The sequence below is a fragment of the Lynx rufus genome, unplaced genomic scaffold, assembly GCF_022079265.1.
Source record: "Lynx rufus isolate CCGP_SWC_20201006 ecotype Redwood Valley unplaced genomic scaffold, mLynRuf1.p SCAF_11, whole genome shotgun sequence".
Taxonomy (NCBI): Eukaryota; Metazoa; Chordata; class Mammalia; order Carnivora; family Felidae; genus Lynx; species Lynx rufus.
This window is the reverse complement of record NW_025814825.1, coordinates 1,296,330-1,310,026: the sequence shown is the minus strand read 5'-3', so window position 1 is coordinate 1,310,026 and position 13,697 is coordinate 1,296,330. Positions and strand designations below refer to the sequence as shown.

General features: G+C 38.3%; 1 protein-coding gene across 1 annotated transcript in view; it reads right to left on the bottom strand.

Moving 5' to 3' along the window:
- The window catches only part of UBE2D1 (ubiquitin conjugating enzyme E2 D1), a 32,296-nt gene extending 24,651 nt beyond the window's left edge, over positions 1 to 7,645 (bottom strand). The window contains exon 1 of the mRNA XM_047072808.1: positions 7,422 to 7,645. Within this exon, the coding sequence (XP_046928764.1) occupies positions 7,422 to 7,445 (24 nt within the window). The 5' untranslated portion in view covers positions 7,446 to 7,645. The remainder of the gene's footprint in view (positions 1 to 7,421) is intronic.
- Between the last annotated feature and the right edge of the window lie 6,052 nt (positions 7,646 to 13,697).

Sequence of the window (13,697 nt, the reverse complement as noted above, 5' to 3'; positions counted from 1 at the left end):
AGAGGGACTAAACAGCTGTATCAGTTCATAAATAGTTTTCTCAAATGAAAACTTCACAATGAAATGATACTTTGACAGAATATTTATAAATTCCAAACAATTATTCTAAATCCCTTTGGAGGAGAAAAATTTTAAGTGACAGAACAAGAATAAACAAAGTTATATTACTCATTTACCATGTTAAATGATTCAGCATATGTTACTTGAGACCAGAGATTTAAAATGCCCCTGATGAATATGGATGCAAAAATTCTCAATAAGATACTAGCAAATCGAATTCAACAGCATATAAAAAGAATTATTCACCATGATCAAGTGGGATTCATTCCTGGGATGCAGGGCTGGTTCAACATTCGCAAATCAATCAACGTGATACATCACATTAACAAAAAAAAAGAGAAGAACCATATGATCCTGTCAATCGATGCAGAAAAGGCCTTTGACAAAATCCAGCACCCTTTCTTAATAAAAACCCTTGAGAAAGTTGGGATAGAAGGAACATACTTAAAGATCATAAAAGCCGTTTATGAAAAGCCCACAGCTAACATCATCCTCAACGGGGAAAAACTGAGAGCTTTTTCCCTGAGATCAGGAACACGACAGGGATGCCCACTCTCACCGCTGTTGTTTAACATAGTGCTGGAAGTTCTAACATCAGCAATCAGACAACAAAAGGAAATCAAAGGCATCAAAATTGGCAAAGATGAAGTCAAGCTTTCGCTTTTTGCAGATGACATGATATTATACATGGAAAATCCGATAGACTCCCCCAAAAGTCTGCTAGAACTGATACATGAATTCAGCAAAGTGGCAGGATACAAAATCAATGTACAGAAATCAGTTGCATTCTTATACACTAACAATGAAGCAACAGAAAGACAAATAAAGAAACTGATCCCATTCACAATTGCACCAAGAAGCATAAAATACCTAGGAATAAATCTAACCAAAGATGTAAAGGATCTGTATGCTGAAAACTATAGAAAGCTTACGAAGGTAATTGAAGAAGATTTAAAGAAATGGAAAGACATTCCCTGCTCATGGATTGGAAAAATAAATATTGTCAAAATGTCAATACTACCCAAAGCTATCTACACATTCAATGCAATCCCAATCAAAATTGCACCAGCATTCTTCTCGAAATTAGAACAAGCAATCCTAAAATTCATATGGAACCACAAAAGGCCCCGAATAGCCAAAGGAATTTTGAAGAAGAAGACCAAAGCAGGAGGCATCACAATCCCAGACTTTAGCCTCTACTACAAAGCTGTCATCATCAAGACAGCATGGTATTGGCACAAAAACAGACACACAGACCAATGGAATAGAATAGAAACCCCAGAACTAGACCCACAAACGTATGGCCAACTCATCTTTGACAAAGCAGGAAAGAACATCCAATGGAAAAAAGACAGCCTCTTTAACAAATGGTGCTGGGAGAACTGGACAGCAACATGCAGAAGGTTGAAACTAGACCACTTTCTCACACCATTTACAAAAATAAACTCAAAATGGATAAAGGACCTAAATGTGAGACAGGAAACCATCAAAACCTTAGAGGAGAAAGCAGGAAAAGACCTCTCTGACCTCAGCCGTAGCAATCTCTTACTCGACACATCCCCAAAGGCAAGGGAATTAAAAGCAAAAGTGAATTACTGGGACCTTATGAAGATAAAAAGCTTCTGCACAGCAAAGGAAACAACCAACAAAACTAAAAGGCAACCAACGGGATGGGAAAAGATATTTGCAAATGACATATCGGACAAAGGGCTAGTATCTAAAATCTATAAAGAGCTCACCAAACTCCACACCCGAAAAACAAATAACCCAGTGAAGAAATGGGCAGAAAACATGAATAGACACTTCTCTAAAGAAGACATCCAGATGGCCAACAGGCACATGAAAAGATGTTCAGCGTCGCTCCTTATCAGGGAAATACAAATCAAAACCACACTCAGGTATCACCTCACGCCAGTCAGAGTGGCCAAAATGAACAAATCAGGAGACTATAGATGCTGGAGAGGATGTGGAGAAACGGGAACCCTCTTGCACTGTTGGTGGGAATGCAAATTGGTGCAGCCGCTCTGGAAAGCAGTGTGGAGGTTCCTCAGAAAATTAAAAATAGACCTACCCTATGACCCAGCAATAGCACTGCTAGGAATTTATCCAAGGGATACAGGAGTACTGATGCATAGGGGCACTTGTACCCCAATGTTCATAGCAGCACTCTCAACAATAGCCAAATTATGGAAAGAGCCTAAATGTCCATCAACTGATGAATGGATAAAGAAATTGTGGTATATATACACAATGGAATACTATGTGGCAATGAGAAAAAATGAAATATGGCCTTTTGTAGCAACGTGGATGGAACTGGAGAGTGTAATGCTAAGTGAAATAAGCCATACAGAGAAAGACAGATACCATATGGTTTCACTCTTATGTGGATCCTGAGAAACTTAACAGGAACCCATAGGGGAGGGGAAGGAAAAAACAAAAAAAAAGAGGTTAGAGTGGGAGAGAGCCAAAGCATAAGAGAGTCTTAAAAACTGAGAACAAACTGAGGGTTGATGGGGGGTGGGAGGGAGGGGAGGGTGGGTGATGGGTATTGAGGAGGGCACCAGGTGTTGTATGGAAACCAATTTGTCAATAAATTTCATATATATAAAAAAAATAAATAAATAAAATAAAATAATTTGTAAAAAAAAAAAAAAGAAAAAAAGAAAAATTATCTCACAGAACTAGACACATACAAATTAGCCAATTATTTTAACACTAACTGACATTTTATTTTTATGTTACTTAAAATTATATATAATTAGGTATAGTCTTTATTTTTTGAGGAACATTTAATACTAAGACTAAAACCGTACAGATTCTTAACACATAAATCTATAAGCAAATCTTACCAATAGATGCAAAAAAATTTTATTTCAAAGTATATTATAACATCCCATAATTTATATAGGAGTTATCATATTTATGCAAGAAATAGTATTAATTCATAAATGAAGTTAATTAAATTTGTAATTAAAGTACAGCAAACATATATATTATGCTATACACACCATAGGACATTTTCATTCATTTCTTTCAAATTTGTGTCTTCAATGTGAGCTGTGACTTTCGGACACTTTACAAAAAATTAAGTATAATTTACAGACTGATAACTAGCAAAGACATTGAGTCAGTAATCGAAAAAATTCCCAATGAACAAAAGTGCAGGACCAGATGGTTTCACAGGTGAATTCTGCCAAGCATTTGAGGAAAAGTTAATACCTATTCTTCTCAAAATATTCCAAAAAATAGAAACAGAAGGAAAGCTCCCAAATTTATTCCATGAGGCCACCCTTATCCTGATACCAAAACCAGGTAAAGACACCAGTAAAAAAAGAGAACTACGGTCCAATTTCCCTGATGAACATAGTTGCAAAAATTCTCAATACCATACTAGCAAACTGAATTCAACAATACATTAAAAAAATAATAATAAAAAAAAAATAAAATGCACAACACAGTGTGATGCATCAGTGAAAATGATTAAATATGCCAAGGTTTAAATACCACTTTACATATGTATAGAATAGTCCAGTTTGCAAATCATGACCATAAACTCACTTGACTCTATATGTCTATCAATTTAAATACAATAGATATAAGTCCATTTGGATAAGAAAAGCCATGTACTAAAATGGTTAATAGCATGGAATCTGAAGCCAACTGCCTGGTTTTGAACCCTAGCACTGCCACTTATTAGATATGTGATTCTCAATACATTACTCAACTTTCTGTGCCTCTGCTGCATCATCTGCAAAACAGGGATAATAATTATTTCAACTTCTTGGATTCACTAATGGTTAAATCAATTAATATATGTCAAACACTTAGAACAGCATCTATCACAGAGTAATCATTATATATTACATGCTGGTTGTACTTAGCTACAGTATCATTATATGGATAGGGAAACAGACTAGTAAGTCACAGAGCGAGAAATAAAAAAACAGATCTTCTTCTCTTTGATGCTCTATCCACAAAGGGCTTGGTTGTTTTTTGAAGTATCCTAAGATCTCCCAGACTGATATAAAGAGTATATTGTGGAATTGTACAAATAAAAAAATTCAGCAGCTCAAAACATTTATAAAGTTGTATTTTAATCTTCTTACATAAGAAGTTTAAGTCAAATTACTATTAAAAAAGCAAATATTCCATTTTGAGGATAGAACTATACACTAAGGAGTAGTTATCTGTGTTGCTATATTTGCAAAACAAAACTTCTTTGTTTCACTTTTCAAAAGACCAAAAAAGCAATATCATATCATGATAGTATGATGATCATAACTTCAATTTATCAAATAAAAAAAATCTAGAAAAAAATATACTAAGATGATAATAATGACTATATTAGGATCTCCTGTTTTTCTTCTGGTTTTCAAAACATGCAGTATTATGACATAACATTCATAATTTTAAAAGTGATTTCCAACAAAAGCTTATCAAGGATTAAACATAGTATTGATAAGAGAAACACTTAGAAATAATTCTAGAAAATAATAGATGCCCAGCTAAAAAACTATCCTCTTTTTTCAAATATATCTTAGGTATCTTTCCTCAGACTTTGTCCAAACTTTCTCCCTTTAGTGACTTAGGTGACTGTGATAACATCTTCTACTGTATCAAAAAATAGGGTATGGGTGTGTAAATTTATGAGCTGAAATGCAAAACTGGCACTGGATGTCTAAATAAGAGTATTAAGTCATTTAGCATACTTTACTATAAAAATATATTTTAAGCATTGATATCTACATGCTTCGTATATACATACAATTTTAATTCAACCATCTTTAATCTTTTCACATGAGGTAAAGAAACGTGAAGTCATGACTTTTTCAACATTCTCAAGTCACTTCTTCAGAGATTAACTTAAACAAAGCATTCCTTCACTCCTGGCCTCAGGTTCCTTCTCTGAATAATAATTCTCAACCTTCTTTCCACCGCAGCCTATCTGAGGGATTCAACATCTTTCCATTTACAACAGTGGGGACAGTCTGAAAACGTCCCACAGTTATTTCTAATACGCTACCCTAGAAGCAGTTCCAAAGCTATTCTGAAGCTGCCCCTACCCTCCATTCAACTCCAAAATGCAGAGTTCTCAGTAGTTCTACACAACTTTAAGGTCTGCCACTTTAGGAAAGGAAAATCACAACCCAATGACCTGGCAGGTATTGGATAGTGTTATTTTCATACACTTACAGAGAAAGGCCAAAAGTTAATATTCATCTTCTTTAATATTCATCTTCTTTGGTTGGAACATGCCAAGATTCAAATATAAATTTATATACTGATGATATAAAAAAAGGCTTTGTTACTGTTCATAAGGCAAACAGCACACCTTACCTGGAACTGGTTTCTAATCAAGGTGTGAAAAGTAAGAAAAGTGGGAAATCAAACAAAATAACACCTCTTAAAGTTTGAGGGAATGGAACATGTGACTAGTGGAAAGGGAGATTTGTGCAAGTCAACTTTTCTGATAACAAAAAAGGAAAGCCAAAGACTGACACATAGAGATGCGACATTATGTGATCCCCAATTTATTCTCCAAAATATCAATTTGTTACAGGCCTAACATCAATTTTATGTGATTTTATTTTTTACCAGGCAACTCTGTTATAAATTAAAAATATGATTTGGGTGTATTCCATATTCTAAATATAAGCCAAATACATTGGTTCAGCATGGTGACGGACAACTGTCCAGTAAAGTATTCACAAATAGTGTCCATTTTCTTTGTCTACTTGCTGTGGACAAATTCTACATTATTTAAAAGCAATGGTATATGCAAAGTCTTATGAAGAATTGTCACAAGTAGGAAAGGAGGAAATGGAATTTTAAAACTTCCTTGGAACATGTGTGTTGTTTAATTCAAATGTAAGCCAGTATTACATCATCATTTGTAAGTATACAAGGCATGGCAAAGATGCTGATTAGGGCTTCAAAACTAGGATAATTTTGAATGTATAATTGCATTATCTTCAAATCAGAAAACATTAATCAATAGATGTGGAGTGTTAGCTTTTATAGTGAAAGTTAATTAGTTAGTTTTAATGATGTTAGTTTTATAGTGAAAGACCCTCAAATGGCACGCGCACACACACACAGTATTTTACAGATTCAGTGTTTGAACAACAAAAAAGTCTGGACCTGAAAGTTGCTGTCCTCTGTACTAGAAGATGACAGCACAATGTATATATATCTCTATCACTTCATGCCTGAAAAACCTAATAAAAATTTTCTGTAGCACTGATTTCTTCTAAAATTATTTACAAGGCATGCTGTCTGTTGTTGGCTTAACTTGCTGAAACATTCCCCATTTAAGATATAAATTCTCAGTGTTCTCCACATAAACTATAGCTATAAAACCTTTTTAAAACTTGTGTCAGTGAACAGACCAATAACCCAACAAAAAATAAAATTGAACAGAAAAAAAAATGCCCCAACCCCAATTTTGTGGGATGTCCACATCTGAAACAGTAGCAATAAATACAGTATTATGCAAGAGAAGATAATTCCTTACACAGAGTTGGAATGGATAAATATTTGTCGAATGAACATACACATTTCTTCTTCATTCTATACTCATGTGTCAAAGCATCAAACAACTTAAACTGTGGCAGTTTCTTTGTGTTTCGAACTTTACATGTAAGTTTATCATAAGGGGTAAAAAACCTGTTTGGCTTGACTCACGATGAATCACAGCCAGGAGGTCATCTTGTTGTGTATCAGCAACTATGTTTTCACTACAGCTATGTGACCTGAAGTGGCAGCAGAAGAGGTACCAAAATAGAAGAGGCAAAGAGGCTTCTCCTGGCTTCTGGGCCCCAAATGGGCTTTTCCAGCCCGTTCGGGGATCTGAGCAGGAGCCAACCGCAGAGGAGAAAAAGAACAAACCCACAGCACCGAGGAGAAAGGCTGCAGGCCCACCACACCTTCCTTGCCCTCTCCCGGAGCCCGGGGAAGCAAGAACATAAGAGAACGCGCTTAAGAAACAGCGTGGAGGAAACAGCATGACAGGGGCCAAAACTAGACCGGTATAGGGCAAAATCCAGTCGTGACCGTGAAGCACAGATTTCGGGAAGGTCTGAAGCCCGAGAAGGATGTCCACCCTAGGGCTCCCGGCTCAGCTCCTGCGCGAGCCCGCAGCGGGGCCCCCGCCTCCAAGCACCTCCGGCCACCGGGGACCTGCTCCTGCTCCCACCTCACCTATCCAGTGCCCTCTGGCCGGGCCGGCATCTCTGGCCGGATCCCCGCCCACCCTCCCATCTCGTGCCCTCTCAGCGCGTCTTTCGGGACCATCGCCCGGGTAAGTGTGGACAGGGAGCCGAAGCGCACCCCGCCGCTCCAGGCCTGGCCTCCGCACTCACTTTCTGAATCCTCTTCAGCGCCATGGGTCAGGGAGGGCGGCGAGGACACCGGCCGGTTGGGGGCGGCTGCAGAGTTCGGGGACGTAGGGTCGTCGTGGGCTCTGTTCGCTCTCCGCTCGGCTGGATCAACCCTGCAGGTCCCCGGCTCGCTGCTCGCCAACTCGCTCCGGCAGCCGGTGACTGCTCCGAGTGCGCCCGAGCGCGAGTGTGCGCGAGTGTGCGGGAGGGGACGCCGGCGAGACTCTTTTGTTTCCGCTTTTGCTTCTGGGAAGGAGCCTGCGCCCTCCCCGCTCGCGCCCCGCCCAGCCTGGCACACTGGGAAGTGTAGTTCCAGCCGTGTCCCGGGCCGCCGGCCGCTGGCGAGGTCGAGTTACTGCTGACTTCAACCTAGGTTAAGAACTTCGCGGTCATGAGTTGGTCTTTGCAATTTGATTTTGATCAAGTTACTGAACCTGAAGTACCGAATCTGTAAAAGAGGGATAACAAATTAGGAATTTGTAAGCTTACAGGGATTTCCAATATGTGCTGCAGCTGATCCTTTATTTTTACTTTTGTAGATTTCACTTTCAACCGTATAAACTGCCCAAATTTCTCACACATGCACAGACCTACCAATTATGACTCCTTTCTTACCTCCTGAGTTCCTATTTCAAAAGGCGCCCACTCTATCCTGCTCTATCCACTGCTAATCCCTCATGCCTGCTCCTCCTTGGAACTCCAAATTCTGAGGTATGCCATCACTATTGGCTCCTAACCTTGTTGACACAGCTCATACTCAATACGGTCTACTGACACTCCTCACTCCCTCAATTCTTATGAACTTGTGTGCTCATTAAAACCTGGCTTATACTGGGGCGCCTGGTGGCTAAATCAGTTAAGCGTCTGACTTCCAGCTCAGGTCATGATCTCAGGTTTGTGAGGATTTGTGAGTTGGAGCCCCTGGTCCGGCTCTGTGCAGACAGCTTAGAGCCTGGAGCCTACTTCAGATTCTGTGTCTCCCCTTCTCTCTGCCCCTCCCATGCTCATGCTCAGTCTCTCTCTGTTTCTCAATAATAAATAAACATTAAAAAAAAATTTTAAACTTGGCTTCTACTTTCAGCACCAGCAGAATTGGTTTTCACCAAGGTCACACTTGAGCTTCTAATTACCAGATCCAATTCACTCCTCATCCTTCCTGATGTTTTTGAACCATTTGACGGCTGGACACCCTTTTGCTTTTCAAAGTACTCACCCACACCCATAGCACCATGGTGGGTCTTTCCCTTTTCTTTGGCTAGCTCCTCTTCTCAAGAGCTGGAGTGCCCCAGAATTCCAAGTCTTGATCTCATCATTAATATCTTCCTAGAAGATAGACCTCCTGAACTCCCATAAACTGGGAGGCACCCCAGGGTTGATGGAGGGGCATGGGCTTTGTAGACTGATCACTCTGACCCCTACCCATTGCATGACAGTGGCTAAGCCACTTTATCAACGTTTATTTATTTTTGGGACAGAGAGAGACAGAGCATGAACGGGGGAGGGGCAGAGAGAGAGGGAGACACAGAATTGGAAACAGGCTCCAGGCTCTGAGCCATCAGCCCAGAGCCTGACGCGGGGCTCGAACTCACGGACCGCGAGATCGTGACCTGGCTGAAGTCGGACGCTTAACCGACTGCGCCACCCAGGCGCCCCGGCTAAGCCACTTTAAACTCTCTAAACCTCAGTTCCCTCCTCTGTCAATACATCTTTGGATGTATCAAAATTAATTGGTATTGATATATATAATGTGCCAGTACCTAATATGTTGGAAGTTTTCTATAAAAATTACTTCCCTTCGGGGAGCACCTGGGTGGCTCATTTGGGGAAGCGTGGGGCTCTTGATTTTGGCTCAGGTCATGATTTCATGGTTTGTGAGGTCGAGCCCCACATCTATGCTGTCAGCATAGAGCCTTCTTAGAATTTTCTCTCTCCCTCTCTCTGTCTCTCTCTCTCTCTCTTGCTTTCTCAAAATAAACTTAAAAACCTTACTTTGCAATACAAAGCAATCTGTACATTTAATGCAATCCCTATCAAAATTCAAACAGCATTTTTTTTTCAGAGAGCTAGAACAAACAATCCTAAAATTTATATGAAACCAACAAAAAAACTTGAATAGCCAAAGCAAACTTAAAAAAGAAAAGCAAAGCTGGAGGCAGCACAATTCTGGGCTTCAAGTTGTATTACTTGAAGCTATAGTAGTCAAAACAGTATGGTACTGGTACAAAAAAAGACATACAGATCAATACTACAGAATAGAAAATCCAGAAATAAACCACAGTTATATGGTCAATTAATCTTTGACAAAGCAGGAAAGAATATCCAATGGGAAAATGACAGTCTCTTCACCAAATGGTATTGGGAAAACTGGATAGCAACATGCAAAAGAATGAAACTGGACCACTTTTTTACACTATACACAAAAATAAATTCAAAATGGATGAAAGACCTAAATGTGAGATATGAAGCCCTAAAAGTCCTAGAACACAGGCAGTAACCTCTTTGACATTGGCTGTAGTAACTTTTTTCTAGTTATGTCCCCTGAAGCAAGGGAAACAAAAGCAAAAATAAACCATTGAGACTATATCAAAATAAAAAGTTTCTGCACAGCAAAGGAAACAATCACCAAAATTAAAAGGCAACATACAGAATGGGAGAAGGCATTTGCAAATGACATATTCGATAAAGAGTTAGTATCCAAATATACAGAGAAGTTATAAAACTCAACACACACACAAATAATCCAATTAAAAGTGAGCAGAAGACATGAACAGACATTTCTCCAAAGAAGACATCCAGATGGCCAACAGTACATGAAAGATGCTCAATATCACTCATCATTAGGGAAATGCAAATCCAAACTATAATGAGGCATCAACTTATACCTGTCAGGATGGCTAAAATCAAAAATACAAGAAACAACAAAGAAACAAGAAACAACAGATGTTGGTAAGGGTACAAAGAAAGGGGAACCCTTTTGCACTGCAAACTGGTGCAGCCACTGTGGAAAACAGTATGGAGGTTCCTCAAAAAGTTAAAAATAGAACTACCTTATGATCTATTAATTGCACTACTGGGTATTTTTGCCCAAAGAATACAAGAACACTAATTCAAAGGGATACATGCACCCCTATGTTTATAGCAGCATTATTTACAATAGCCAAGACATGGAAGCAGCCCACATATCCATTAATTGACGAATGGATAAAGAAGAGGTGATTACACACACACACACACACACACACACACACACACACACACACACAGTGGAATATTATTCAGCCATAAAAAAGAATGAAATGTTGCCATTTGCAATGACATGGATGGAGCGAGAGAGTATAATGCTAAGCAAAATAAGTCAGTCAGAGAAAATGAATACCATATAATTCCACTCATGTAGAATTTAAGAAACAAAACAAATAAGCAAAGGGAAAAATAAGACAGAGAGAGAGGGGAAAAAATCAAGAAACAGACTCTTAATTATAGAGAACAAATTGATAGTTACCAGAGGGGAGGTGTGTAGGGGGATGGGTTAAATAGGTGATGGGGATTAAGGTGTGCACCTGTCATCATGAACATATGGTGATATATGGAAGTATTGATTCACTATATTGTACATCTGAAACTAAGATAACATTGTATGTTAACTAACTAGAATTAAAATAAAAACTAATAGAAAAAAATTACTTCCTTGTTTTTATCTATATGATGATGATCTCTTTCCAGCCCAAACTCTCACTCCAGTTTCAGTCTTATATTTCTAAAAGCCTATTTGACATGTCCACCTTTCTTCCCTGTGGCCAGGGATCAGACCCTTTTACTACAAGGTAAGAGTGGTGGAAAGCTTTTCAGGAAGCCCAAAACAATAGCTACCATAGCATTCTAAAGGCTTACAAAGAGTAAAGAACAGAATTCTACTCATGTAACTTAAAGGAAAATGTCCAAGGGAATAGGCTAGTGGAATAATGATAGAAATAATTTATGGGACTTTAAAGTTAATTTGGAATTCCTCCATGTAAACTCGCCCCCCCCCCCAAAAAAAACCTAAGACAGGTATGGAGGCTGAGTACTCTTACTTTCCCTTTCCTGGGGTCTCCGTTCTCTCTGCACATTGGCCCATTCTCCTTTTTTCAGCTCCTTCTTAGCTTCTATTATACTTGGCTTGGGTTTGCACTTTTTGACACTCATTTTTTGACACTCTTCCAAAAACTGCTCCTGCTGCTAAATGGGCAAGTACCTTTTAGTACTCCCTATTTCATTGCCCCAAAAGGAAGAATGTCAATGATACAAATCACCTTGTTACTCTAGGCTATGAATTGTCAGCTAGTGAACAACGTATGGGTTGACCTACCCCTGGTCCAATCAGGTGTGTAGAGTTTGAAATATTTTTGGACAAAGTGACTTCTGAAACACACCAGCAAGATCTCATCCTGAAGAGAGATATATTTGGGCTATTTTGATGTACCATTTTTGTGCTTTAGGAAGTGGGATCCTACCCCCATATTACTCTTCCTTTTTATAGGGAAAGTATGGTAGTGTCCTTGTAAATAAGGGAGAAACAGTCTGGAATTGGTCACCAGTTACTTTCGGAAGTTGCTCTCCCAAGCTGATAGCATTTGGGTACCATGTCAGAAGTGAGGCTATGTTTAGATGCTACCACTATGGAGAAGCACTAGTTGCAGGTAGCTCATTGCAAGGGAACCCAGAGAAAACCTTTAGGGTCATTCAGTGTACAGTCCTGATCATCATTTGACAGATAACTAAAATACACACTGAAGCAGGGGATATGCTCAGAGCAATTTCATTCAAAAGGCATTGAGAGTCCAGGACATTGGCATCAATTTCTTCCTATTCCAGGATATCCTACATACTACTAAAAGACACATTAATCATATCATTCCATTACTTTAAAACCTCTATAGGTTTGTGTTATGGAAGCCCAATGCTTCAGCTTACTCCAAAATGCCCATTGCAATTTGTCCTTAAACCCCTCCTTTCCATCTTTAGCTTACACTCTATAGTCAATGTCATGTGCCTTTGCACAATGCATTCTGTCTGCATAGAATGACCTCCCACCATTCACCTGAAAAACTGCTACACAACCTTCAAGATCCATTTCAAATGATACATGCTTTATGAGATCCTCTTCTACCTCTATTCACTGAGGTGGTTTTATTAATATTTATATTATTCTTTTAATTCCAGAAGCAACATATTTGCAATTTAGGGATATCACTTATCTTATTCATGACTTATTATCTCAGTAGAACATGAATTCTAGGAATATATGGGAAAATATCTTTTCAAAAATGAGTTAAATTTACACACAGTGAGACACATACATCTAAGTGTACAGTTTTATGAGTTTTGACAAGTGAATATACCTGTATAACAACATCACAATCAAGACATAAAACACTTCTATCACTTCAGAAAATTCCCTAGACACCCCTTCTGGTCCCATAGGGAACCACTTTTCTGATTTCTATCACCATAGATTAGTTTTGTCTGTTTTTCAATGTCATGTGCATAGAAAAATACAATACATACTCTACTGTTTTAATTTTTAAGCTTACATAATGTTTTTGAGGTTTTCCCATGTTATATGATCAGCAGTTCATTCTTTTTCATTGCTGAGTAATATTTATGGCATGAATATACTAATTTTTTTTTCTCCTGTCTCAGGTTGATGAACATTTGGGTTGTTTCCAGTTTGGATTTATTATAAATAAAGCTGCTATGAATATTCATGTACATCTTGTTTTATAGACAAATTGTTGACATTTCTCTAGGACAAAATCTTAGGATTGGAATTGCTGGGCGATAGAACAGTGTATATGTTATGGAAAAAAAAGGAGACAATAGTATATATGTATATAAGAAACCACCAAAAAGTTTTCCAAAGTGGTTGGATAATTTTTAGTTTTCACTTGTGCTCTTCTTCAACCTTTCTATGTGTTATTTGGAGTTATAATGTTTTGCTTTGTTGTTGTTGTTTTTAATTTAAATTCAAGTTAATCAACATACAGTGTAGTATGGTTTAATTTCTAAATATTTAGGCTTTTCTAGACATCATATTGTTACTAATTTCTAAGTTGTTGTGGTCAGAGAATATACTCTGTAATATTCAATCTTTTGAAGGTGATTCTTATTTCATGCCCCCACTGGGAGAACATTCCATATACACTTGCAAAAAATGTAACTTTTGCAAGTGTTGGGTACAGACTTGAAGAACTATCAATCAGGTCAAATCTTCTTTGT